Genomic DNA, 27474 nt, shown 5'->3' with positions numbered 1-27474 from the left:
GGGGAATAGGAAGTATAGAGCCCCACCTCCTTTGAGGTTTGGTCTTTGACTCACTGTGGAGCCTCAGCCTGCCAGGCTCAGGTCCCATCTCACACCAGCCATGCCCCACATTCCACACACACCACTGTCTGTCTCTGAACATGTGGGTCCTGCTGCCTACGATGTCTGACTCTCTTTTGTTTACCTCACTGTTATTTTTATCCTTATTTATTTCACTACCAATGAGGTAATTACTAGACAGTTTATCATGAGTTTATTGGCCATCTGGTATTGCTTCTTTTGTCAATTCAACAAAAATGTGCCAGGCTGTAAAGATATAAAGATACATTGTTCTAAGCTCTTAAGATAAGACAACCATTTTCCCTGTCCTCAAAAAGTTCATGGTCTAGAGAGACAGGCAAAGAAGTATACAAAATAATTATGGATTGTGAAAAATATTGTGAAGGAGATAAAGAGGAAACTATGACACAGAATAATGCGGAGGGCAGTACTTACATAGGGTGTTCAGGGAGGGCATCTATGAAAATATGTTTCAGGATGAGAGAGTGATGACAGTGTTGAACTTTACCTGACTTCTATGCTCCCAGAAAACAGTGATGGTTAAGAAATCTCCCCAGTCTTTTTTTTCCCCAAATCCCCCACCCCTTTGTGTTCTAGAAGATGAGGAACTGCAATGAACCACCATTCCCCACATGGCTTAGGTAGACTTGCTATCCACCCTTTCTCATGACTCCCACAAGATTTGTAGATGGCTCCCATTTTTACTGGCGACAAGGTTAGACCCAGATCATTCCTCTTTTGCCTGAATCTGTTGACCTGGTCAGATAGAGACCCTCTTTCTTCCTTGTCTCATGAATAATTAGCCAAGATTAGAATTGTTTGTTCCCCTGAAACCAGCTAAGCATTTCCTGTTCCACTGAAACTTCCTCTGATTGAAAAAACAATCCCAACTATAAATAACCCCACCTGTAACTTGTCTACTCCTCCCCATAAAAATCTAAGGCAAACCCCCTCTGCTGAGACACGCTGCAGTAGGCTGGAAAATGGCCCTCCAAGATACCCAGGTCCTAATCCCTGGAATCTATGAATATCTTACCTTATGCGGAAAAAGAGCTTTTGCAGATCTGATTAATGAGCTTGAGTCGGGACAATTATCCTGGATTACCTGGTTGGACCCTAAACAGAATCACAAGTATCCTTGTAAGAGGGGAGCAGGAGACTCGACCACAGATAAAAGAGAAGACAGCCATGTGATGGAAGCAGAGACAAGCGGAGTCAGAGAAAAGATGCTCCATCACTGGTTTTGAAGATAGAGGAAGGGACCAGGAGACAAGGAATTCAGCTCTAGATGTGGGAAAAAGAAAGGGAACATATTCTCCCCTGGACCCTCCAGAGGCAGCACGGCCCTGCCAACACCTCGATTTTAGCCACGTAAGATTCATTTTGGATTTCTGGCCCACACAACAATAATAGGATAACTTTCTATTGTTTACTGCTAATTTGCAATGATTTGTTACAGCAACCACAGGAAACTTAATACGTACTCTAATCTTCAGATCTGAGGTGTTTCCCTATTGCAATAACCTGAATAAAATCCATCTCCCCACTTACTCACGTTTTTGTCTTTGACAGTGCTAACCATACGACGAACTGGGGAGCAGAACACTCCAGGCAGAGTGACCAACATGGACAAAGGTCCTCAGGCAAAAGAGAAGTTGGTGGGTCCTAGAACCTGGGAGATGAGCGTGACTCAAGATGAAGTTGAATGTTAACAGTCTGACAGGGCCCTGGGCCATGGTAGGGAATTTGGACTTTATTATATTTGTGATGAGAAACTTTTAGAAGATTTCGAGCCATAAAGAGTAGAAGTAGAAAGGTCAGTTAGTCGTCCTGGTAAGAAATGATGGTGGCCCCAGGATGTGGGGAGAGTTTAGATATAGGGCTGGATGAGGCAGATTCTGTCTCTGTAAGGGTTGAAATATGAAACAGAGCTCAGTCAAATTAGAACAATTTGAGGAGTGTTTACTAAAGAGGGTATTTATAAAGGTTTGGCAAGATACGGGAAACCAAAACAACAAAGGAGAGTACAGTACCCTGAAGCTTATAACAAACAGTGCCAAGCCTGAAGGGAAAGGGGGAGAAAGCAGTTTCCAGAGCCTGGAAGAAAGGGCAACCGTGACAAGAGCAGTGGTCTTCAGCAGAGAGACACAGCCATCCGGAGGGAACTCTGACCTTACCCTCCCCTCTCCCTCTGACCTCTTGCTGGGGCTCTCTATTGCCAAACCCAAACGCAAGCCAGAGAGCAAGAGAGCTCATTGGTTAAGTCCCTACAGGTCAGCCTTCCCAGGCAGGAAACAGGGTAGAAAGGGACAAGAGTGGATATGGAAGGAAAAAATAAAGATAGGTGGTAGAGAGTTTAAATTAGCCCAATTTGTTAAAAGAAAATGTGGAGACCTGAATTTTCTACACTGTTTCCTTAATACTCAGTTTCACCTACCCCGTGCCAATAGGCACAAAAACAATGGCTTTCACCTTCCTGATTTTTCTTTGAACATTTACAACTGCTCTTTTGTCCTAAAGGCAATCAAGAAAGACCGTGATTAGAACACTTGCAAGGACTAATAATGTTATCTTCAAAGTTCAGTGAAAAACCTCTTTTGATAAAAGTGTAGAACTTAAGGAAATGTTGCTACTTGAAAACTGGATAATATTCACTTTATACTGAAGAGAATTGAGCTTATGCAGCCTGGTAAGTCAAGGTTGTTTCAGAGGAGTGGAATATTGAATCACCATCAAACCAAACCACAGAAAGCCTAATTCATACATCTCTCTGCATGGGTACTCATATCTTACCATTGTTTTGGTTTCCTTTTTTTTTTATTACTCTGGAAGATAATTCAATTTGCATTGCACATTTCCTCACAGAAAGTTTGAATCTTATGAATATAAAAATCATGGACTTGGCCCAATGTTATTTTAATCAGTTTTTCTGTTTCCTAATTCAGGATTAACTTCCCAGGATATAGGCAGAGATTTAGTAGCAAGAGCGACAGTGTGCACATTAAAATATGGAGAGCTTCAGCAGCAATTTGAGTTACGGTAATTACTGGGTTTGTTTACACAGACACAGATGAAAAGCATAACCTTTTTGTTCCTGTCTTTTTTTTTCTTCTAATTTGGAAAAATTGTGTGCTACCAACAGAAAAATCATACAACAGTTGTTTAATGTCATGGAGGAAATCAGGCGCAACCAATGAGACTGAGAAATAAAGATATCAAAGCTCTCAGAGGTAGTGTCTTAGCTAGGCATCCTTTTTCCTGGAGCCACTCCCAGTGGTACAGAAAGGCTCTGGTGCTCACATTCTGCTCAGAATGACTGCCACATATTTGCCTGCACCCAAATCAACTACCCAGTGGGTCTCCACTAGCATACCAGTTCCAGTGTGGCCCCGCCCCAACACTGACTTCTGCTTCCACAGTCTTTCTCCACATCCTGCTCCCTGGTGCCGTTTGTTCCCTCCAAGAAGTAAGCCTGACTGAGATGGGGCCCATGTAAGCGAAGAGGAGGAGAAGAAGGCAGATGGTTTCCAGCAACTGGGAGCCAACAGGAGAGGCACCAGTGCTCTCAGGGAATGTGAGAAAATAAGCCCATCCCTGGGAACATTTAGGAAAAAAACCAGGCCTGCTTTTGTAAGGCTTATTGGTTACAAATCTGGAAGCTTCCCCTAGACACCGTGCTTTCGTGAGAACCCTCTTAGAGGCAGGCTGTCCCTCTTAGAGGCAGTAGGCAGACAGACTTTCACCCATCTTAGAATGGTTGAAAGGGGTGAAATTACCCAAATGACTAGGCTTGATCTCAATATCTTCTTTTACCTCTTCTACCCCATTTCCATACCAAACTGACTATGGGCCATCAACCCAGCTAAAAGAGAAGGCCTATTGATTGCCTAAAATATCTGTTCTAGGTGTTTTATGGTACACATAGTAATGGCACCCAAAGATATCTACACTTTGATCCCTGGAAAATGTGATTATGTTACTTTATATGGCAAAAGGGACTTTGCAGATGTCAGTAAGATTACTGACCTTGAGATAGAGGGATTATCCTGGATTATCTGGGTGGGCCAAATCTAATAACATGATTCCTTAAAAGTGGAGAAACTTTCCCAGCTATGATCAGAGAACCAGAAAGATGGCAGCATAAGGACTCAATCTGCTGTTGCTGTTTCTGAAGACAGAGGATGGTGGTCACAAGGCAGGGAATGTGGTCAGCTTCTGGAAGCTAGAAAAGGCAAGGAAATGGGTTCCCTCTTAGAGCTTCTAGAAAGGATTGCAGCCTTGCCAACACCTTGATTTTAGCCCTGTGAGACCCATGCCAGACTTCTGACCTAAGAACTGAAGATAATAAATTTGTATTGTTTAAGCTACTAAGGTTATTTGCTGTCATTTGTTACAGCAGCAATGTAAAAACTTATACAGTCTTCCTCACCTCAAGCTTGGATTAGCACAATAGAAAATTTTTAATTTCTCCAGGCTCTCAAGTCGCTAGGTCATCTTAGAAACTGTTACTCACCGAACTCTTGTCCACTATCACACTACTCATTCGACTTCCCTGTTCAAGAGCCTACAAATGGCAATGTTTTCAAACTAAGCTCCTGTAAATATCAGAAGGTCTGAAGTGCCTCTTCTGGACCTGCCAAAGTTCAAAGTGGAAGGTTAATGAATACTGCTGAAAATGCCCTGAAAAGAGTCCTTGGAGAGACCGGTCAACAGGATTTTCCAGGGGCTTCATCACCAAACATGTTGAACAATAGGAATACACTGGTCGGTTTATAAAGTCTTGCAGGGTTTACCAGTTACACAGCCCTACTGATAAAATCAGTCAGTGTGCTGGGGTGAAACCATTTCTACTACTCTGGCCAGAGTGGACAATGCAACTAATCTTGAACCGGGGGCTAGTCAGTAGGGATGGTTACATGACAATATATTATATAGCTAATTTTCCAGTCCAATCAGATGCTCTTCGAAGGTGAAAGAGGGAGACATGACTTGAAAGAGATCATGTGAGCCAAGAAAGACAGTAGAAGTATAGAGCTGACTTAGTTCTCAGACAACTTTCCAGTTTAATCCATATAATCCTCCTTCCCCTAACCCTTTCCTCTTTTCCTAGTCTTGCAATTAAAATTGTCAAATATATCATTTCTTATTGCTCAAACTTTCACTTTACGTTCTATAGTAAATTTCAGCCTTTTAGTCCTATTTAACTGTTGGTAGAGCACCTTTTGTGACCTGCTTTGATGGCCTCCCTTTGGCTTAACCAAGAAACTAGCAGATATTCTGAATGATGCTTGGTCTGCAATTATTCTTGGTAAAATTATAGCTGCAAATTTATTGTTAAGAACAAAGGCCTTGGACCTGCCTCTATTTTTAAGGTAATGGAATCTCTATCAAAATGATCCTGAGTACAATGATTTTGGTAAAATTCATAATATTGGTTAAATGTGAAGAAATTCTTTCTAACAAGTCTTGACCCCAGCAGATTCTCTAGAATCTCCAGTCCCACCCATCAAGCCTCTTAGATAGCCTCATCCACCAGAGGGCAGACAGCAGAAGCAAGAAGAACTACAATCCTGCAGCCTGTGGAACAAAAACCACATTCATAGAAAGACAGACACGATGAAAAGGCAGAGGGCTATATACTATATGAAGGAAAAGATAAAACCCTAGATAAACAACTACATGAAGTGGAGATAGGCAACCTTCCAGAAAAAGAATTCAGAATAATGATAGTGAAGATGATCCAGGACCTCGGAAAAAGAATGGAGGCAGAGATCAAGAAGATGCAAGAAATGTTTAACAAAGACCTAGAAGAATTAAAGAACAAACAAACAGAGATGAACAATACAATAAGTGAAATGAAAACTACAAAACAAGGAATCAATAGCAGAATAACTGAGGCAGAAGAACGGATAAGTGACCTGGAAGACAGAATGGTGAAATGCACTGCTGCGGAACAGACTAAAGACAAAAGAATGAAAAGAAATGAAGACAGCCTAAGAGAGACCTCTGGGACAACATTAAATGCAACAACATTCATATTATAGGGGTCCCAGAAGGAGAAGAGAGAGAGAAAGGACCAGAGAAAATATTTGAAGAGATTATAGTTGAAAACTTCCCTAACATGGGAAAGGAAATAGCCACCCAAGTCCAGGAAGCACAGAGAGTCCCATACAGGATAAACCCAAGGAGAAACACACGAAGACACATAATAATCAAACTGGCAAAAATTAAACACAAAGAAAAATTATTGAAAGCAGCAAGGGAAAAACAACAAATAACATACAAAAGAACTCCCATAAGGTTAACAGCTGATTTCTCAGCAGAAACTACAAGCCAGAAGGGAGAAGCATGATATACCTAAAAGTGATGAAAGGGAAGAACCTACAACCAAGATTACTCTACCTGGACCAGATGGCTTGACAGGTGAATTATATCAAACATTTAGAGAAGAGCTAACATCCATTCTTCTCAAACTCTTCCAAAAAATTGCAGAGGAAGGAACACTCCAAAACTCATTCTATGAGGCCACCATCACCCTGATACCGAAACCAGACAAAGATACTACAAAAAAAGAAAATTACAGACCTATATCACTGATGAATATAGATGCAAAAATTCTCAACAAAATACTAGCAAACAGAATCCAACAACACATTAAAAGGATCATACACCACGATCAAGTGGGATTTATCCCAGGGATGCAAGGATTCTTCAATATATGTAAATCAATCAGTGTGATACACCATATATACAAATAGAAGAATAAAACCATATGATCATCTCAATAGATGCAGAAAAAGCTTCTGACAAAATTCAATACCCATTTACGATAAAAACTCTCCAGAAAGTTGGCATAGAGGGAACCTACCTCAACATTATAAAGGCCATATACGACAAACCCACAGCAAACATCATTCTCAATGGTGAAAAACTGAAACCATTTCCTCTAAGATCAGGAACGAGACAAGGATGTCCATTCTCACCACTATTATTCAACATAGTTTTGGAAGTCCTAGCCATGGCAATCAGAGAAGAAAAAGAAATAAAAGGAATACAAATTGGAAAAGAAGAAGTAAAACTGTCACTGTTTGCAGATGACATGATACTATACATAGAGAATCCTAAAAATGCCACCAAAAAATTACTAGAGCTAATCAATGAATTTGGTAAAGTTGCAGGATACAAAATTAATGCACAGAAATCTCTTGCATTCCTATACAGTAACGATGAAAAATCTGAAAGAGAAATGAAGGAAACACTCCCATTTACCATTTCAACAAAAAGAATAAAACACCTAGGAATAAACCTACCTAAGAAGACAAAAGACCTGTATGCAGAAAACTGTAAGACACTGATGAAAGAAATTAAAGATGATACCAACAGATGGAGAGATATACCATGTTCTTGGATTGGAAGAATCAATATTGTGAAAATGACTATACTACCCAAAGCAACCTACAGATTCAATGCAATCCCTATCAAGTTACCAATGGCATTTTTTACGGAACTAGAACAAATCATCTTAAAACTTGTATGGAGACACAAAAGACCCCGGATAGCCAAAGCAGGCTTGAGGGAAGAAAATGGAGTTGGAGGAATCAGACTCCCTGACTTCAGACTATACTACAAAGCTACAGTAATCAAGACAATATGGTACTGGAACAAAACAGAAACAGAGATCAATGGAACAAGATAGAAAGCCCAGAGAGAAACACACACACCTATGGTCAACTAATCTATGACAAAGGAGGCAAAGATATACAATGGAGAAAAGACAGTCTCTTCTATAAGTGGTGCTGGGAAAACTGGACAGCTACATGTAAAAGAATGAAATTAGAACACTCCCTAACACCTTACACAAAAATAAACTCAAAATGTATTCGAGACCTAAATGTAAGACCAGACACTATAAAACTCTGAGAGGAAAACATAGGAAGAACACTCTTTGACATAATTCACAGCAAGATCTTTTTTGATCCACTTCCTAGAGTAATGGAAATAAAAACAAAAATAAACAAATGGGACCTAATGAAACTTCAAAGCTTTTGCACAGCAAAGGAAACCATAAACAAGACGAAAAGACAACCCTCAGAATGGGAGAAAATATTTGCAAATGAATCAACGGACAAAGGATTAATCTCCAAAATATATAAACAGCTCATGCAGCTCAATATTAAAGAAACAAACAACCCAATCTAAAAATGGGCAGAAGACCTAAATAGACATTTCTCCAAAGAAGACATACAGATGGCCAAGAAGCACATGAAAAGCTGCTCAACATCACTGATTATTAGAGAAATGCAAATCAAAACTACAATGAGGTATCACCTCACACCAGTTAGAATGGGCATCATCAGAAAATCTACAAACAACAAATGCTGGAGAGGGTGTGGAGAAAAGGGAACCCTCTTGCACTGTTGGTGGGAATGTAAATTGATACAGCCACTATGGAGAACAGTATGGAGGTTCCTTAAAAATCTAAAAATAGAATTACCATATGATCCAGCAATCCCACTACTGGGCATATACCCAGAGAAAACCATAATTCAAAAAGACACATGCACCCCTATGTTCACTGCAGCAGTATTGACAATAGCCAGGTCATGGAAGCAACCTAAATGCCCATCAACAGACGAACGGATAAAGAAGTTGAGGTACATATATACAACGGAATATTACTCAGCCATAAAAAAGGAACGAAATTGAGTCATTTGTTGAGACGTGGATGGATCTACAGACTGTCATACAGAGTGAAGTAAGTCAGAAAGAGAAAAACAAATATCGTATATTAACGCATGTATGTGGAACCTAGAAAAATGGTACAGATGAACCGGTTTGCAGGGCAGAAGCTGAGACACAGATGTAGAGAACAAACGTATGGACACCAAGGGGGAAAACCGCGGTGGGGTGGGGATGGTGGTGTGCTGCACTGGGCAACTGGGATTGACATGTATACACTGATGTGTATAAAACTGATGACTAATAAGAACCTGCAGTATAAAACAAACAAACAAAAAAAAACAAGTAGTACTAAATTTTCTTTGGGTTATTTGTATGGAAATATGTTAATATAAATGTTTCAGACATTACATGAAATTTCTAAAAATCTTATATGTTCTGGTATAATGTTATAAGTCATAATTGTAGTTATTATTTTAAAATGTATATGTCAGAAATAACAAAAAAAATGTTTAAAATACCAGACAATAATAGTATATATGCCAAAAGAAAAATTAATGGAGTCAAAGCATTCTAAGGTCCTTATGTTATCCAGAAGAAAGATAATAATTTTGTTTTAGATCTTTGAAACTCATGAATTAAGCATGTGTGTTTTAATTTATCTGAAACAACAGAATCACAGAGTAAAACTTCTAAATTAATAGAGGGAAAAGTGAAACAATAAAATAATTAAATTAATTTAAATAAAATAATAAAATTTAAAAGGCACAAGGGGTAAAAACAAACAGAGAACATATGAAAGGAGCCCAAATTAGGATAGATTTAAATCCAGTATGGAGTTTACATGCTAGTGGAAGAAACATACAAGTGAAATGAATAAATATGTACATAATTTCATGTAGTATTGTGCTATGAAGAAAAATCAAATAGGGTAAAGCATTAGGTGGTGCTTAGAAGAAGACTATTTTTAGATAAGGGAAGATCTGAGAGAAGCAAGATTCTAAGGCTTTTTATCTTGAGCAAGAGAAAAGGTTGAAAAGAGAAGAGGAGACAGAAAAGAGACTGAGAAGAGACAGGTGATGTGGGAGGAAAACCAGAGTATGTCCCAGTGAAGAAATGTTTGAACAAGGAGGCCACAGTCAACTGTGAAACGAAGAATGTCTGGTTAATTTTCTACACACATCTTTCCCAGACCTGGAGAACAAGGGCCAGGCTCAGTATTAAGAAGAGTTGTCATAGTCTCATTAGGCATATATAAACCCAGAGAGTGGCTAAGTGCAAGGACTCTGAAGCCAGACTACCTGAAGTTGACTCTTGGCTCCATCTCTTTCTGGTTGTGAGCTGTGTGGTCTTAGGCAAATTATTTGACCTCTCTGTGCTTTGGTTTCCCCATCTGTATGATGGGGATAGTAATAGCACTTGTTTTCTCTGTTTGTTGTGATTAAATGAGTTAATATTTATAAAGCACTTAGAATATACCTGGAATATAAAGTAATCACCATGTATGTTCTTGTTAAAAAGAGAAAAATCCACCCCCCCCCCCAAAAAAAAGAGAAAAATCCCTAAAATGGCAAAGATAGGAAGGACAACTTTGCTTGAAAGTAGACTTGCATTCTCAGTAGGTTCACTCTGGCACAAGATTTAAGTAATTAAATTATCAGCATGACTGATAGGATAATTATATTCTGATCAATATACAGCACAAAATAAACATGTCTGGTTCTCCTTTACTGTAGTATCTTGAATTTAAGGTGTATTTTCATATAAAATTATATTTCAGTGTCATAAGGAATATTCTTTAAACGCTTAGTGGCTCAGACCCCTAACCTGTTACTCTTTTCCAGCTGGATTATTCCCTTTTCTCTTTTCAATCTAAAATAAACTCAGATGAAAAGTGACAACAATATAATTTTCAGTCTCCACATTAATAGAAGAAATAGCTTAATACTTTCTTGGTGTTAGCTATTATAAGGAGCCAAACAAAACATTTCCAGTGTAAAATACTGAAGTAGGTGCTTCAAAGCATTCATAAAAGTTTATGACTTTTATGTGAAAGATAAATGCATGTAGTTGAGATGATTACACAAGGGCAGTATATAGCTAATGAATGATATGGTAAGTGTTATAAAAGATAAGGCAGATCTCACTACTGGTTCTAAGAAGTTTCACGAATGAAGCTCACTTCATTCGTGGGTCTGGGTAAAGGAGTCATTACAGTCACTACATTTTAGGATATGCAAGGACTCAAACTATCTTTAATGCAAACTTCCTTAGGAAATTACTAGAGAAAGTACTTCAGCAAAATGAGGAAGTAAACTAAAAGGAAGATACTAGATCCGTAAAACCAGGGCTCCAACATAAGATAGGGGCAAAGGGAAGTCCCAGGATTAACAGTTATTCAGCAGGCCTAGAGGGTCACTTGCACAGACCAGAGCAAAAGAATAGAGGAGTGAGGAAGGGAAAATCTGAACTGATAGGGGATTTAAGTTTCAGTGTTTCATTTGATGTGATAGATGTTTAAGGTATAGGACCCCTGGAACATTTGGAGAAAACAAGCAATGGGTGAATGAAAAACACCATCACCAATAAAAATAGGAAAATAAGGCAGTTATAAACTTGAGGGGGACAGGTGTAAAAAAACGAAATACTCCTATCATATTACTCGTCTCTGAAGTCGACATTTAACGATAAAGTAAATACTAACTGCTGACTTACACAAAAAATTGTTACAAAACTATTGGCAGAATGGGGTGGAGAGGGGGTTAAGAGACTTAATCCTCAACTACTCTAATTCGGAAGGCCATTTCTATGCCATTAAAAAAATAAATAGCAACATATAATTTAGAAACAGGGAGGTAGATTCCAATAGAAAGAGCCAAAAAAAGTTGGAAGTATTGCCCCTGAGGAGTGAGAGTTGAGGAAGGGTGTTTGTGGAGGGGTTAGGAAGGGATTGATGTTTTTCAGTGTAGACCTTGAAAAAGCATTATATGGAACAAACTTTTGATTAAACATTAAAGGAATGGACGGAAAAATCAGAAGACTCTGAGATCATATGCAGGGTCCCGATGGAATAGCAATGAGATCTCTTATCATTCATTCATTCATACAACAAATAGTTATCAAGCACATTCTGAGCCAGGCACTAAGCTAGGCCCCAGGAGTACAGTGGTGAACGAAGACACATTTGGTCCCTGCCCTCATGGAGCTTCTGTCTACTAGAGCAAATAGACAATGAACAAGAAAATAAATACATAGAAGAGATACAGATTGTAGTTAACAAGTGGTGTGAATAGAAAAAAGCTGATTGTGTGCTAGAAAATGGTGGTGAGGGAAACAAAGGGCAGCTACTTCAGCTGTTTGTCAGAAAAGTCCTTTCAGAGATGAGCGAGACTTGAAACACATGGAGCATAAATCAAGGAAGGATGTGTATAGACCCCCAGGCAGGAAAGGCTGGTGGGTCTAGAAACTGTTAGAATGCCACGGTGGCCAGGAGCAACAGGCGTGAGCCAGAAGGCTCTAGAGAAGGTTGAAGAGGAGGGCCCAGATCACTTGCTATAGGTATAAATTTGGGGAGTCCTCAGAGTACAGATATTTAAAGCCATGGGTGAAGAGTGTAAATAGAGCATTCCTCGCCCAGAGGAATTCCAGCATTTAAGAGGAAGAGCCAGTAAAGGAGACTGAAAAGGTGGGGCCTGTAAGGAAAGGCACAGCCAGGAAGTCTGAAAACTTCCCCAACAATTCCCTAACATTTTTATTTGTCATTTTCCTAAAACTGCCCTATAGTTTGTATTTCTGTTGACAAAATGCATTACAATTTAGTTTTGAGATTTTAGCGTCAGTTCCAGAGGTAAGTGGAGATACTCGTATGCTAGGAAAATCAATTTACAATTACCTGAAAAGTTATTTACTCATCCCCACTGTAAATTATACCAGTGTGGCCCGGAACCTTTGTTCGAATCAGTTACAGGGGTCCTCCTCTGTGCTCTTGTGGGGTCATCCGAAAGAGTGCTAGGATTTCAACCGAGATGTCCCTGTGGTTTATCCTCAAGACTGTGTCCCCCGCCCCCTTTGAGAATAAACAACACTCCACAACACTCCAGCTTGCACTCTTCAGTGTTGGAAGGAAATCGAACTCGCTGCCTTGCCCACCGCCTAGGGCGCAGCACTGAGCGGTGACCGTCACGGGCATCGTGATGCGGTTCCGTCGCTTTTGGGGCCCCTGAGATTAGAAGCCAGCGAGTCATGGCCGCGAGCTGCACCGCCCCAGGTAAATCGACAGAGCGCTGGGCCCGGACCTCGGAAAACCAGCGCCAGATGAAAGGTGAGAGTCGACAGAGGGAGGCAGAGGCAGCCGCAGGCAGCAGCGAGATTCAGGACGCCGAGTGCACAGCTTTCCGGGAGGACCCGGGCCTACGCTCGCCCGAGGGCTGTTGATGCGCCGCCTCCGTGCGCCCCTCGTCAAACGGCGGCGGTTACTGCTTCCGAGGTCATTTAACTGGGACGCGTCTTTCGGTGCAGACTTGGCGCGCGCCTGCAGTAGCGGCACCAACCTGCGCCCAAACCCGGGCAAATGACTTACCTCTGCCCTCGCCCAGTGCTCGGCTACCATTTCCTTCCATCTTTGCTCCGCTCTGTGTTTAACGGCGCGCGCCAGGCAAGACCGAGAACGGAGGCCGCAGGGCCCTCCTGGCCAGGTTCGTCCCTCGATCCCACCCCGCGGGGGGGACGTGTAGCTCCCGGCGCTCCGGCCGCTAACCAGCGCCCGAAGTCTGAGCCGAGGTTGCCGCAGCGCCAGTAATGTCGGGGCCCAGGCTGGAAGGACACGGCGGGGGGAGGCTGGGTGCCGGCCGGCTGACCCCGCGCCAGTCCCCCGGCCGCAGATGGGGCGGGCCAACAAGCAGGGCCCGAGGAAGCCCTTGGGCTTTGGGCGTTGGGGGGGAGTGGAGGGACCGCAGCCCCAGCGGCGCGGGAGCGAGTTCATTCGCGTCCCCTCATGGGGAACGGAAGTGGTTTTCTATTTTGGGGTGAGGGCAAGGCCAGAGAAGCTGCCACTAACTTTGGATCCATGCACTGAGTTTGGAAAGCTTGAAAAGGCTCAGTACTTTCTGTTCCCAGATCTTTTCCGAGGAGGATTTCCAGCCCCAAATTTGAGACCGATCTCCCCTCTCAGCCAGAACCGTGGGCTCGTCCGGAGGGGTAAGGGGGGCGGGGCGGGGAGTTGTTGGCGGGAAGTTTAGAACTGGTGCGCTGCGCACATCCTGCTGTCTCTTGTTCCGCTTGATCCTTTGTGCTCACGTTCTGCCCTGCCATGCCCTGCTCTCAAGAGGCACAAGTCATCTCCCCCAGCAAACGGGCCCGGCCTGCGGAGAAGGGCGGCATGCGGCTCCGCTTTGTCCGGCTTTCGGAGCACGCCACCGCTCCGACCAAGGGGTCCGAGCGCGCCGCGGGCTATGACCTATACAGGTGAGTGGGCACCCTGTCCGCCCGCGTCCCCGAGGAAGGCCGGCCCGGGCGAAGAGGCTGAGAGGGCCGCCTTCTGTCCCGTCATCCTTACCTCTCGCGGAGAAGTCCCAGTTTCCGAAGTATAGCGCTCTCAGCTTAGCTTACATTCCAGCCCGCTGCTGCCAAAACTTGAAACAGCCGCTTAAAAGTACAGAAACAAACGCTTTTTGCATTATATAGGGTTTCTGCCTTTTTTTAATGTTGAAAATTTTAGCTTTCCTCTTTAGCATAAATTAAATACGGATTTGGGCAGAGTGTGGAGTGGTAAATACCAGTGAATGTCCGCCCAGGTGTTATTTATTTTGCAACATTTATTGCGCCCTTTCAAAGTGGAGAGTAGAGATGAAGAAGGCCCACTTTGGCCTTCAAGGAGTGGCCTGAGAATGATGCTGTGTTAAGTAGAAAGAAAAGCCACAGTAGGAGCCTAGGTTCTTAGGTAATAAGGTAGGTAAGAAAGATTAATGAAAGTTGCTTCTACCTTTAAGGGTTAGTAACATTTCTCTATATGTCCATATTTAGGTTCACTCCAAGGACTGGAAATTTCCAAAAGGGTCCAAATATGAAAAGCAGGGTTGTTGGTAATACTACCATCTTCTCTCTTGTACAGCACTTTTTACCTGTACTAAAAACTGGCACATGTGCTATTGTATTTAATACTCAACAACAATCCTGAAGTAGATGAGTGGTACTTTTTACAGATGTGGGAGTTTGTGAAGAGATGAATTAATTGCCCAAGGGCTTGAATATAATAGAATTTTTGACCCTGAATTCAGTGCTTTTTTTTTCCCACTTGACTACTGTCCCCAGTTCTTAGAACCATTAAGGTAGGTCAAAAGTGATATTGGGGAGGAGGGGGTGTTGATTACATGACTAAATCCCAAGCCTTAGGATTTATTTTAAAGCATCCCAGATAATTCTAATGTGAGAACCACTGGTCTAAGTCATAAGTACCACAGAAGGGAAGAAAGGAGTATGTGATGATAGTGGGAGAAAAGAAGGAAAAAGAAAAGTGAGGTATAGACTGTTGTGGCTGAAAGCTGTAGTCCTTTATTTTCATGAATAAAAGTAGAGTGATATACATTGACTACACCATATCTGGACGCTGTTGTGAGTCTTAAGAGAGACTTCGATTTAAGATACTTTGTAAGCGTCCTCCTAACACAGGTGACTTTCTGTATACTGAAATAGACATGGAAATATCTCTTCGATAAATTAGAGTTTTAACTATTTCAAGAGAGGAAATTCCAATGAAAGAAGTAAAAATATAGCACCACTTTACCAGTCTTAATTAAGGGCTCAAAAGTAACTTCCAGTTCTGCTTATTGTAAAATCTCTTAAATTTCTATCAAGGAGAGGGCTACAGTAATAACAAAGTAGCAGTATTTGGTGGGTGGACCTTAGAGAATCAGTTCCTCAGTAGTGTCCATCTCCAGGGCCTGTTCACAGTGGTCAGCTCTCTCCCTCAGCCAGTGAAGTTCATGGCCACCGCTTGGTAAGCTTGGTAAACTACCAAGACCAGAACAGATGCAACACAGCTGAACCAACGGCCCCCCACCACCACCATTTATGTTGGCCATCTATTTTCTCCTTTCCTTCTACATGTTTTCCCTAACGATTAGCGGATTGTTGTGAGAATAAAATGAGTTATACAAAGCAATTAGAACTGTGCCTGGCACACAGTAAGGGCTTAATAAATGTTAGCTATTATTTGCTATTATCTACCGTTCTTTCTTGGTTCTTTATTTTCCTCTTTTCATACCATGTTAGTGAAGCATATACCTTTTAAAGTCTGCCTTTCAGCCCCCTCCTGCTAAATAATTACCTCAATTTGCCAACAAAATTTTGTTCAGGGGAGAATACATTTACATGTCACCTCTTTCACCAAAAAATGCACAGAGAATTACTATATCTAAATACCAGTTATCTTTCATTATTTTCCTAGTGCCTATGATTACACAGTACCACCTATGGAGAAAGCCCTTGTGAAAACAGACATTCAGATAGCTCTTCCTTCTGGGTGCTATGGGAGAGTAGGTAAGTGATTTGAGACACAGGTAACTCTTTGTCAGACTCTTCCTTTGTGATATGTTCTTTCATCTTAGTTTCATTTGGGGTATAAATGAGGGAAGGGATATTGCTCGGCCTGTGTCCTAAAATAAAGACGTGCCACCTGTGATGGCAACTGCAGTCATTTGAAAACTTTCCTTTACGTATCTACTTTTGCCTCTATCGCTTTGCTTTTTTTTTTTTTTCCTTTCAATTCCTTACTTAAGCTTTTAGGACACTCACATTGGCCCAGGAGGTTGTTTTCACAACTACTCACTGTGAGAAAAACTGAAAGTATAGGTGATTTTTAACTGGTGCTTTTTCCAGTCTTATACCAACTCCCCCTTCAAGGATCAGATTGCATATGAAGTCAGATTTCTTTGTGAAGGTGGTATTTGTTTTATAAGAAAAAAGAGGCAGGTTCAGGATAATGGCACATGGCATCTTATGAGAGTAAAGTTTCTAACCCCTGAAAACATCAGGCCCCTTAGCCTTTCCCCCTTTGGGTATCCTCTCATGGGGTGTCCTAGGTAAGGGATGCACTTCAGTGCACTAGAGGGAAATGCCTCACAGTGGGAGGAGAGAGGACAAAATGCAGGTCAAGTCAACAGGTTTGACTTTTCTGCCCCGAGTCAGTTGTCACTATAGAAAGAGTTTAAAACTTCTTTTCAAGAGCATAATTACTTGCTGACTAACTTCAGAGTAAACATAAAGGAGCAAATGGAACTGTGATCCCTGGGGGAGTCTTGTTAGCCACGAGTCAGAGAACTGCTAATACTTCAGCCTTTAAAAGAAAAATGAGATGAGCGCTCTCTTCATCTCTTTTTGCCAGCACTGACTGCATTTTTGTGTATTTTGGGGGGGGCAGTTAGGAGATGGGGTGAAATAACAGTGAAGGCAGGAAGGTGTAGCATTTATTGACAAAGTGCCTGATACAGGTTATTCTGGAATAAAATACTAGAAGTTAGGGTAATTAATGGTAGGCCTGATGCTCAAGTCAGCAAGAATAAGGTATAAACTTAGCTTCTTACTCTGGTTCATTTGTTTCATACAAACATGTCTTTTGGCATCTGAATTATGAGTAGGAGTTCCAAGTTCCAGGCTAAGCTCTGCTACTCTGTGGTTGCGTTTATGCCTCTCTCTCTCTCTCTCTCTGCCTTCTTCCCAGTATGATGTTCCCATCCTGCATGTTCCCATGTATGTCTGTTCCCATACTGCAACATGCTCTGATTTCCTACCTTAAAATAAAAGTCCTCTTCCTCTGCCCCATGTCCCTGCCAGCTACCATCCTCCCTTTGTGACCAGACGTCTGGACAGAGTTGTCTACAGTTTTCCCCACTTGTTCACCTCCCAGTTCATTCCAGCAGTCCACAGCTTCACCACCATAGATCCTCAGTTGCCTAAAGACATGCTGGAGTGGTTTAACTTGGTTTTGAATTAACCCTTGTCAACATTTTCTAAACTGTTCTTTTCTACTTTGGTAATACAATGTGATAAATACATTTTTAATTCAGAGCCATCTGCTAAGGTTAAGATTAAGATACGGATGTTATAGGAGATGAGATTGACATGCTTAAATTGTGTCAGTTATATTCAGTATTGCCCTTCCCTCTTAAGACAGTCAATTTCTCCTTTTTTGTTTTGTAGCTCCACGTTCTGGCTTGGCTGCAAAACACTTCATAGATGTAGGAGGTAATATATTTACATTTTTATTCTGTAAATATTTGCAAGTGTTTACTTTGTCTTTGCTTAAGAGGCAGTAATCAAATGACAAATTTTATTTTTATCAAGAAAAGAAAATGATTTTTGTTGTGTCTTTCCTTTTAGAAATTTCTTTCTCTGAAGTTACAACTATGATATAGTTTTAAATGCTATTTGAGTATGTCTAATTTTTAATGACCATTATGTGAAATGCATGTTATTTTCCTAATAAGCTAGACACTATCTGACAGATAGGATTTTGCCTTGGTTTAGTGATAATCTGCATTTAGTCCAAAACTGACTCTATTCATAGAAAGAAGTTTGTTATTATAAGGAAAGGAAAAGCTTTTATATCATTATTTAAGCAACTGTAGTGAGTGCTTCTCTAACAAGACATCCTGGCCCTCGGATAAGTGGGTATGCTAAATTCTCCACCTCTTGCCGTTTTTACAAAGCTACTTTTTTTTTTTTTTTTTTTGCGTTACGCGGACCTCTCACTGTTGTGGCCTCTCCCCTTGCGGAGCACAGGCTCCGGACGCGCAGGCTCAGCGGCCATGGCTCACGGGCCTAGCCGCTCCGTGGCATGTGGGATCTTCCCGGACCGGGGCACGAACCCCTGTCCCCTGCATTGGCAGGTGGACTCTCAACCACTGCACCACCAGGGAAGCCCTACAAAGCTACTTTTTAACAGACCAGGAAACTGGCTCAGAAATGAGCCCAAGTTGGGACTTCCCTGGTGGCACAGTGGTTAAGAATCTGCCTGCCAATGCAGGGGATAGGGGTTCGAGACCTGGACCGGGAAGATCCCACATGCCGCAGAGCAACTAAGCCCGTGCGCCACAACTACTGAGCCTGTACTCTAGAGACCGTGAGCCACAACTGCTGAGCCCACATGCCACAACTACTGAAGCCCATGCGCTCTAGGGCCCATGCTCTGCAACAAGAGAAGCCACCACAATGAGAAGCCCGCACACCACAATGAAGAGTAACCCCCGCTCACTGCAGCTAGAGAAAAGCCTGCATGCACCAACGATGACCCAGCACAGCCAAAAATAAATAAATGAAAAAATTTATTAAAAAAAAATGAGCCCAAGTTGATACGTTAAAAACTGGAATCCATCCATATTATTCCAGTCCCCTTGTTCTTTCCACTGCAGTTAAATACTGTGAATCACCCTGCCCCTTCCCTCCACCAGCGGAGCCCTGCCCTGAATTAGCTCACTGTTACCTGCACTTCAGGGGTTAACATGTGGCTGAGGCCTGTCCCTGGGCTGTCTCCCCATGGCGTCACTAGATGGTGCTGTGGGGCAAGTCGGGAGCCTAAAAGTAGGTCTTAGGGACTGAAGAGGAGCAGAGTTTGACTGAGACGGACGGACCTCGGGGGCTGAGGATTGCCTGGGTTCAGTTATGCTTGACTTTCAAATATACTTTTACAAGGTCAGTATGGTCACTTAGGCCTATAACTTAAGGATGTAAAAGATTGTATATATTTTTAAATAAATTTCAAAGGGTTGTGAAAGGAACATGGGCTTTGGAATAACAACAGGATTTGGGCCCCAGCTTTGTCACTAACAAGCTAGTTATTACTTAACTTTCCTGAGCCTCAGTTTCCGTATCTGTAACAATGAAAATTAGTGTGCTTGTCCCTGAATGATGGGAAGATTGAATGATAATGTATCTGATATTTCCTGTCCCTTAGGGACTTATCAGACCTTTTTTTTTTTAAATGGAAACTTTTTCCGACTTTGTTACTAATTTTTGCTCTGTTTAAAACAATCCTTTGAAAAAATTTCATGTAAAAGCAGTGGAAAGTTAGTTTGCCTGGTGGTTGGTGTGGTATTATTCACACAATCACATTGTGGTGTGTTCTTGGATGCATAGTATCTTAGAAATGTCTCTTAGGCACAAGTTTATCATAGTTGGCCACAGTTTTTATTTCAGAAGAGGGATGTTGTTAGAATTCCCAGGCTGTAAATAAGGGTCAAAGGGAAAAGTTGAGTATGCAGGATTCCGTTCAGAATTCACATCTGGTAGGTGGGGATAGTTTTCACTAAAGAGGGTTTCCAACAAATGACATGCCAGAGTCTTGACACAGTAAAACTTTTGCCTGAAGTCAGTTAATCACTCTGCCAGTTCCAATGCATGATTTTTCCAGTGATAACTTCAAAATACTTTCTGCTTTCTCATGAAGAGAAATATCCCTGATGTTTATGTCCCTTACGTAGAAAAGGAATAAGTCTTGTGTTTTTCTTAAAGGTCAGTTTGCCTTTGAGTAATAAGTAATAAATGAACTTAGAACTATTAGATTTTTTTTATACTATTGGCATTCATACTTAAAAAAAAAGAAGGGCCTTTTTTTTGTTATACATTTAAATTGACTTCAAATTACTTCATTTCTTTTAGTTAAGGACTTTTCAAACTTCTGTGTGCCAAGCATAAAATCTAGGTAGATAATCTGGCTTTGCAGAATTCAAGACACCCAAACATATAAGTGTGATAGGACTGCTTTACAGATACATAGCAAAGGCCTTTACAAAAAGGAGTGTTTTTGTATTGTAGAAGATACCATAAAGTAAACAAATAAATACTTGCAAGTCATATGAGAAAGAGTTAAATACCCAAACAGATAAGGAAAAAAACAAAACTGATCATAAAATGTACAAGAGGACGAGGTGCAATGCACGTAAAGAGGAAAAAAGCCAAGTCTCACTAGTCATCAGGGAAATGTAAATAAAGCCATGAGATACCATTTTTTACTCACCACATTGGCCAGAATTTAAAAGATTGCTACTATCTGGTACTGTCAGGGAGTTTGGAAATGGGCATTCTTAAGTGTCACTGATAGAAATTTGAATTGCTATACCTTTTTTGCAAAGTTATCTAGTGATATCCATTAAAATTTTAAATATACACACCCTTCAACCCAGGAAAGTGCTTTTTTGAAACTATTTGATGAAAATAAAAAACACTAACACTCAAGAACGTATGTAAAGGACTGCCTTGATTATTATGGGGAAAATGTGAAAACGACCTGAATATCTGATGTTACGTAAGAGAATAGTTACATAGAAATAATGGTGCTGTATTTCCATATCTTGGATCTAAAAGAATGACTTTTAGCTATATTACTGCCCAAGGATATCAATAATATTTTAGGTGGAAGAAAATGTGTAAAATATATTATTGTAACATTGGCTACCTGAGGGAGGATTGGGGAACATTATTGGCCTTTACTTCATATGTATTTGTACTATTTGTGTAATGAAACAAGAGTTCAGAAGTCAGCCCACACTGCCTTCATCCAATGCATTCTAGGTGAATGAGTGCTAGCCTGTACTTCAGCACTCCCACATCGAGATGCCAAGGCCTTGTGTGGTCATTTGTTCTGGCATGGGAGGCATGGAATGACCTGCTACTGAGGGGTTCCTTCATTAACTCTGATCTAAACTGTTCCTGCAGCTGAAACTTTCTACATCTAGATAATATAGAAGACAGCTGGTCTCATTTTTATATCCATTCTTTCAATAAATATCAAGGACTAATTTAATGATCAACTGGCAGTGGGGAAAGATGCCAGGCTTCAGTATTTTTTGAATTGGTCAAAGTTTTATTGCTGTAGCACCAGAAAAGAATACTGTTTCCTTCAGTCTAGACATGATATGAACCACTTTCAGCCACTTTTATACTCACCCTTCTCACTGTTAAAAATATGTTGATCTTTAATTCAAACTCTTAAAAGTGTTGTATCAGGAACCTTTTAAGAAGTGCTTAAGTTCAGTTTCACTTACCCCTAGTAATTCATGCATAAACCACAGGGGTTCATTTAAACTACTCTAATCCACTGGAAAAATCTAAAATGTTGGTTTTCTGAATATTTTTCCCCATGGTGGAACTTTTTTAAATTTTGCTTTTTTTTCCCCCCTACATGAGAAAATTGAAAGGGGATGCTTACCCTTGTTCTAAAAAAGAAAAAAAAATTTTTTTCAGTTGACCTTCAAATAATTATGAGTCTGACCAACCAGCATTAGTACCCATTGAGCTAAATTCCTGATTCTTTTTATTTTCTTTTTTCTTCTTTGATAAGAGTTTTGTTTTGTTTTTTAAAGAAGTGAGGTGTTAATGAGAAGCTGTAAGATGTGACATGGAGCTACGTTTAATTAGATTCACATGAATCCTATCCAGCATTTTACAAACTGGGGGGAAAGAATTATCATGTATAAAAGGAGACAGGCACAGAGGGGGATGAAGGGGGTAGGAGAGTGACTGCTAACAGGCAGGGGGTTTCTTTTGGCGGTAATAAAAATGTTCTAAAATTGATTGTGGTCGTGTTTGCACAACTTTGAATATGCTAAGAGCCATTGAATTGTGAATTATTTCTCAGTATTAGAAAAGGAAATGAGAAGGCCTGGTGCACCTATATTATCTGTGCTTGTGTTTATGGAAATGTTTTGGATTCTTGGCCCAAAGATAAATGCTAGCAAGTCTGGTAAATGTACTTCTCTGGCTCAAGTTTCTCTCCTGCAAAGATTTGCTGCCTTTGTGTTTATAATCTCAAACAGGTACTAATTACACACGGTTCTGTGTAAAAGTGTACTCATTATTAAGCTTATGTGCTAATGTCTTCTGACAGATGATGCTCTGAGAAAGGCTGGTCGCTTAAATTAAAAGGAGAAGAAGAATGTGAACTGAACGATTCAGCTCCATTTTCATTATAAAAATGGAATGTTCTGATATTTGCTAGACTGCTGCTTAACATTGACTTATTCTACTGCAGATCTTTAGGCTTTTTGACATTTTTATTTATGACTCAATCATATTTCATTCTGGATGTTAGTGGGAAGTTGCTACCAGGAGAAGCCTTTAAAACCCAAATCATAATTTTCTCTTAGTCTTTTGGACAGGTGTGCCACAAATAGACAGTAGGATTGGAGAGAGCAATTCAGGATGACTTGTCTGAGATGCTAAGTGCCTACTCCCAATTTAGAGTAGGTAGTGGTCACCATTTGTAAGGATGACAGGTTGGAAAATTAGGACCACTTTCTTAATTCTTATTTGCATTTTAGTAATTTCTTAGTTTTGAGGCTTTACATAGTACCAGAGTAAGATTCACATATTCGTTGTAAGGATAAAACTCTCAGAGCTACTTAGGAATGATTCTGAGGTAATCATATACCCTTAATCTTTCGGTACCATAAACCAAGCTAATATTTTTTTTCTTTTTTCCAGCTGGTGTCATAGATGAAGATTATAGAGGAAATGTTGGTGTTGTACTGTTTAATTTTGGCAAAGAAAAGTTCGAAGGTATGTGAAATACATGCAGTCACATAAGTGCAATGAGTTTTCCAAGTTATGTATGTCTAAGTAACACATACTACTCTAATTCTCATTGTACTGTACAAGGCAGGATACAGAGAATGCATCAGTATCAGTAATAAATTGTTTTGTGTTTTTCCTTTGAAGTCAAAAAGGGTGATCGCATTGCACAGCTCATTTGTGAACGGATATTTTACCCAGAAATAGAGGAAGTTCAAGTAAGTATCCTAAAAGCTGAATAGGGAATACATGATGTAACATCTTCAGTGAAGGAAAAATAAAATTTTGAGGATTTAATATGCTACTTGTAACTAAATACAGATCTTCCTCGACTTCACAATGGGATTACATCCCAATAAATCCATCATAAGTTGAAATTATCTTAAGTTGAGAATGCACTTAATATGTCTAACCTCCCGAACATCATAGCTTAGCCTAGCCTAACTTAAACATGCTCAGAATGCTTACATTAACCTACAGTTGGACAAAAGCATCTAGCACAAAGCCTGTTTTATAAGGAAGTGTTGAATATCTCATGTAATTTATTGACTACCATGCTGAAAGTGAAAAATAGCATGGTTGTATGAGTACAGAACAGTTGTGTTATCAGTGGTTCACCCTTGTGATGGCGTGGCTGACTGGTGGCTACAGCTTGCTCCCATTGCCCAGCATCACGAGAATATCACACCGTATATCACTAGTCCATGAAAAGGTCAGAATTCAATATTTGGGGCACAGTTTTTACCGAATGCAAATCACTTTAGCACCATCATAAAGTCAAAAAATCATAAGTCAAACCGTCCTAAGTTGGGGACCATCTGAAGTAGAATATGTGACTAGTCCTATTTTAGGCAAAATTTAAATCTTAGAATTTCTTGAAATTGTTTTCCATAGCTATTATACAGCATTACTTTGGATAATAAACCACTTAAATAGTCTGTGAAATTCTACTGTTCCCTTAGCTTTTTTGGAACTTATTCAATATTTTAATTTATGAAACTTTAAAAATTTAATTTTCTGTAATCTCCTTTTTGAAACAATGCTATAGCAAGAATAAAAGTCTTACAAATTTGGAGCTGGAGAGAACTGAAAGAGCATCTGAAATTAACTACATGGCTTACTACCTTTATGTCTTTTCAGGTTTTAGATGACACTGAAAGGGGTTCAGGAGGTTTTGGTTCCACTGGAAATAATTAAAATTTATGACAAGAACAGAAAATGAGAAAATATACTTTTTTTCCTTGAAAATAAAGGCTTTGCTTAAAGTGTTTTGGTGTTTTGCACTTCTGTAAACAGTTTTAGCTTCTAAAAATACTTGGGTTCTCAGGGTTCTCTTATGATCAAGGAAAGGATACCTCTGTTGGGATCACATAGAAACTTACTTTGTTGTGTTTTTCTGCATTTAACTGTTATATAAATCTGTGTGGTGACCTCACACAGTTTCTTTTAAATTAAATGCACATCAATTACCCCAAAACCTGTATTATTTAATTCGCTATATATTACCCCTTCAGTAACTTATTTTTTAATTGCTTTATATATCATAAGCAATGCCTTTCATTCAATAAATCTGAATTCTTTCACAGATACAAGTTACTGTATAAACTGAACTGAAGGGCAATAAAAAGAAGTTAAAATTATTCCTAATTCGTCCCTTCTCTTCAGTGATCTAAAAAATGTCTTTTTAAACTTAAGATTCTTTGTGTGGGTGGGAAGAAGAGAATCCTCAGTTTATTTTTTTTATTTTTAGGTTTATCCTTTTTTTTTTTTTTTTTTTTTAACCTCCCTTTTTTGTAGACCCCAGGTTAACTTGGTAGAGGTGTGTTTGTGAAAGGAAATGTAACTTGGGAATTTCCAGTTGGTTTGTTCTTCTGAATTTCATTCTGTCAAGTAAACTGTAGTTATGTGACCTTCCCTCACGAAAGTAGCAGTAAGAGGCTGCACCCAAGAAAATATACAATTTAATAGGGACCAATAGATATAAAGAGGGATGCTTAGGCCACTGGGTTTGTCCAAACCAAGAACCTTTGAGTAAGTCTCGGCAGCATGAATTAGCTTGATTAACATCTATTGCAGCCTTCTTGGAGTGCTTTCCTTTTCTGCATTTCCCAAACCCCTTTACACCAGGACTTTTTCAATCAGGTGCACTAGTGTGAGACTCAAAAGGCATCATTTTGCAGGTGTGGGTCACACAGATGGAATGCTTCTGGAGCTGGCAGCTCTCTTGGCCACCCAGTTCCTGGAAACACAGGTTAGAGTTTTTTTCTCTGTCCTTCTAGTGATTCTCTAGGCCATTTAATACCCTGCAGTGTAGTGTTTTCCATTACTTTGGAAATGTAACTATGGGTCATGATTCATTAGTGAGTCATGAAATCAACTCAGTGGGTCATAACTAGCATTAAAAAAAAAATGAATAGAAAAACAGCAGAGGACAACATGTCAGATGGGTAAATATTGTGAAGATTATTTGAATTATATATTTATGTGTGCATGTGTGTACTGGGTCACGGTATAAATTATTTCTGAAGTCAGTAAAATTTAAATAAATTCTTTTCTGCTAAACTAACCAGTCAGGGTTCTCTGAACCCTGACCAATACATAGTAACAGTTGAGTAAGAACAAAGAGTATGATGTGACTACCAAGAGATATGTTCTTAGCTTACACGGTTAACATTAAGTCCACTATATTAAGCACTTACAAACTGCTCATTTCTTTCTCACAACATGGCTGTGGGAGAACAGATGAAACAAAAATAGATAACAAAAATCGGCTCAGACATTTCAGCTAATGATGACCACTATTGAAATTCAGGTCCTATGGCTTCAAAGCTCATGTTCTTTGCAGTATCTTCAGTCTTTCAAGTGGTAAAGAGAATATCGAATGGAAGAGATGGTTGATGAAAATCTTCCTCTAGTTTGTTCATACCTGGAATATTTTTCCATCTTGGTACCATATTTAAAGGAAGATGCTCAGATCTGAAGCTACTCTAAAGTTAGAGACCAGAATGATATCCATGGGGGATAGATGAGAGACCTGGTATGGAGTTTTTTTGGTCTTAAGTTTTGGTTTTTGTCTGGAGAAGTGTATTTGTTGGGATGAGAGGAACGGGGTGGGGGGTGGCAGAAGGTCCCAGGGATATAATAGATGTTCTTACAGTCTAAAGACTCAGGGAATTAGGCTTGTCATATGTGACCTGAGGGACTGAAGCTAGGATCAGTGAATTTAATCTATAGAAGAGAGTGGCTGTGAGATAATAGAAAATAGATATTGGTCTCTGACCCTCTGGTGATAAGAACACTGGGAACATCTCTTGTTCTATATGGGTCTTTGACCTGTGTTCCTGACACGGAGCTCCTGAAACCCTTGTAATTTTGTGGGTGGTAGGAGTGTCTTCTTCTAATGGGGTGACTCTGGGTGGGCTCCTGGAATGGCTCCTGAATGAGGGCTGGTCATTGGAAAGATGGACTGAGACATGATCAGAAGCTTAGAATTTTCAGTCCCCCCCGCCCTGTTCCCCCCTCCCTTCTCGTGAAGGGAGAAGGGCTGAAATTGGAAGGAATCATGGATCGTTCCTATGTGATGAAGCCTCCATAAAATCCCAAAAAGAACAGGGCTCAGAGAGCTCACAGGTTGGGCTGGGAGAGTGGTGCACCTGGACAGGTTATGGAAGCTCCGTGCCCCTTCCCACATATCTTACCCTCTGCACCTCTTCCATCTGTATTTTCACCTGTATCTTTTATCACGTCCTTTTATAATAAACTAGTAAACATAAGTGTTTTCCTGAGTTCTGTGAACTGCTCTAGAAAATTAATCAACCCCAAGGAGAGGAGGTCTTTGGAACTTCTATAGCTGGTCAGAAGCACAGGTGAAAACCTGAGCTTGTAGCTGGTGTCTGAAGTGGTGGTGGGAGGGATGGCTGGGGGAGAGTGGTCAGTCTTATGGGACTGAGCCCTTAACCTGCAGTATCTGAGGCTATCTCCAAGTACACAGTGTCAGAATTGAGAAATTGTAGAACATGCAGCTGGTGTCACAGAATTGCTTGTTGTGGGAAAAAGCTTGCACACGTTTGGTGCCCAGAAGTAAAGTGTTTTCTGTGAGTAGTAAAGGAGACTCACAGGGAAGGAAGACATGTTAGGAAAGAACTAAGTTTTTCCCTACACAGGAAGGAAAAA

General features: G+C 40.4%; 1 protein-coding gene and 1 long non-coding RNA gene across 9 annotated transcripts in view; one reads left to right on the top strand and one right to left on the bottom strand.

Moving 5' to 3' along the window:
- Positions 1–13457, bottom strand: part of LOC125963524 (uncharacterized) — a 129440-nt gene extending 115983 nt beyond the window's left edge. For all 5 annotated transcript variants that reach the window (XR_007475576.1, XR_007475577.1, XR_007475578.1 and 2 more), the window contains exon 1: positions 13319–13457. This is a non-coding gene — a long non-coding RNA (uncharacterized LOC125963524). The remainder of the gene's footprint in view (positions 1–13318) is intronic.
- Positions 12687–24571, top strand: DUT (deoxyuridine triphosphatase). 4 transcript variants are annotated; one of them, XM_012532022.3, is made up of 8 exons: positions 13084–13433; positions 13855–13935; positions 14064–14202; positions 16184–16275; positions 17935–17979; positions 23215–23289; positions 23449–23519; positions 24442–24571. In XM_012532022.3, the coding sequence occupies exons 1-8, from the start codon at positions 13310–13312 to the stop codon at positions 24496–24498; spliced, it is 684 nt and encodes a 227-aa protein (XP_012387476.1). In that variant the 5' UTR covers positions 13084–13309; the 3' UTR covers positions 24499–24571. The 4 variants fall into 4 exon arrangements, with proteins under 4 accessions (XP_004266794.1, XP_049562043.1, XP_012387476.1 ...); XM_004266746.4 differs by lacking the exons at positions 13084–13433; positions 13855–13935 and adding an exon at positions 12687–13060; XM_049706086.1 differs by lacking the exon at positions 13855–13935 and having other exon boundaries at positions 13082–13433.
- The last annotated feature ends 2903 nt before the right edge of the window (positions 24572–27474 follow it).

The sequence above is a fragment of the Orcinus orca genome, chromosome 2 (genome assembly GCF_937001465.1).
Source record: "Orcinus orca chromosome 2, mOrcOrc1.1, whole genome shotgun sequence".
NCBI classification, from domain to species: domain Eukaryota; kingdom Metazoa; phylum Chordata; class Mammalia; order Artiodactyla; family Delphinidae; genus Orcinus; species Orcinus orca.
This window is presented reverse-complemented; position numbering and strand designations above follow the sequence as displayed.

Excerpts from the sequence above, each read along its gene's own strand:
- DUT (XM_049706085.1), top strand. The coding sequence starts at position 13,620 with ATGGGGCGGGCCAACAAGCAGGGCCCGAGGAAGCCCTTGGGCTTTGGG. Across the intron at positions 14,203-16,183 it reads GCGGGCTATGACCTATACAG|TGCCTATGATTACACAGTAC; the intron begins GTGAGTGGGCAC and ends TTATTTTCCTAG. Across the intron at positions 17,980-23,214 it reads ACACTTCATAGATGTAGGAG|CTGGTGTCATAGATGAAGAT; the intron begins GTAATATATTTA and ends TCTTTTTTCCAG.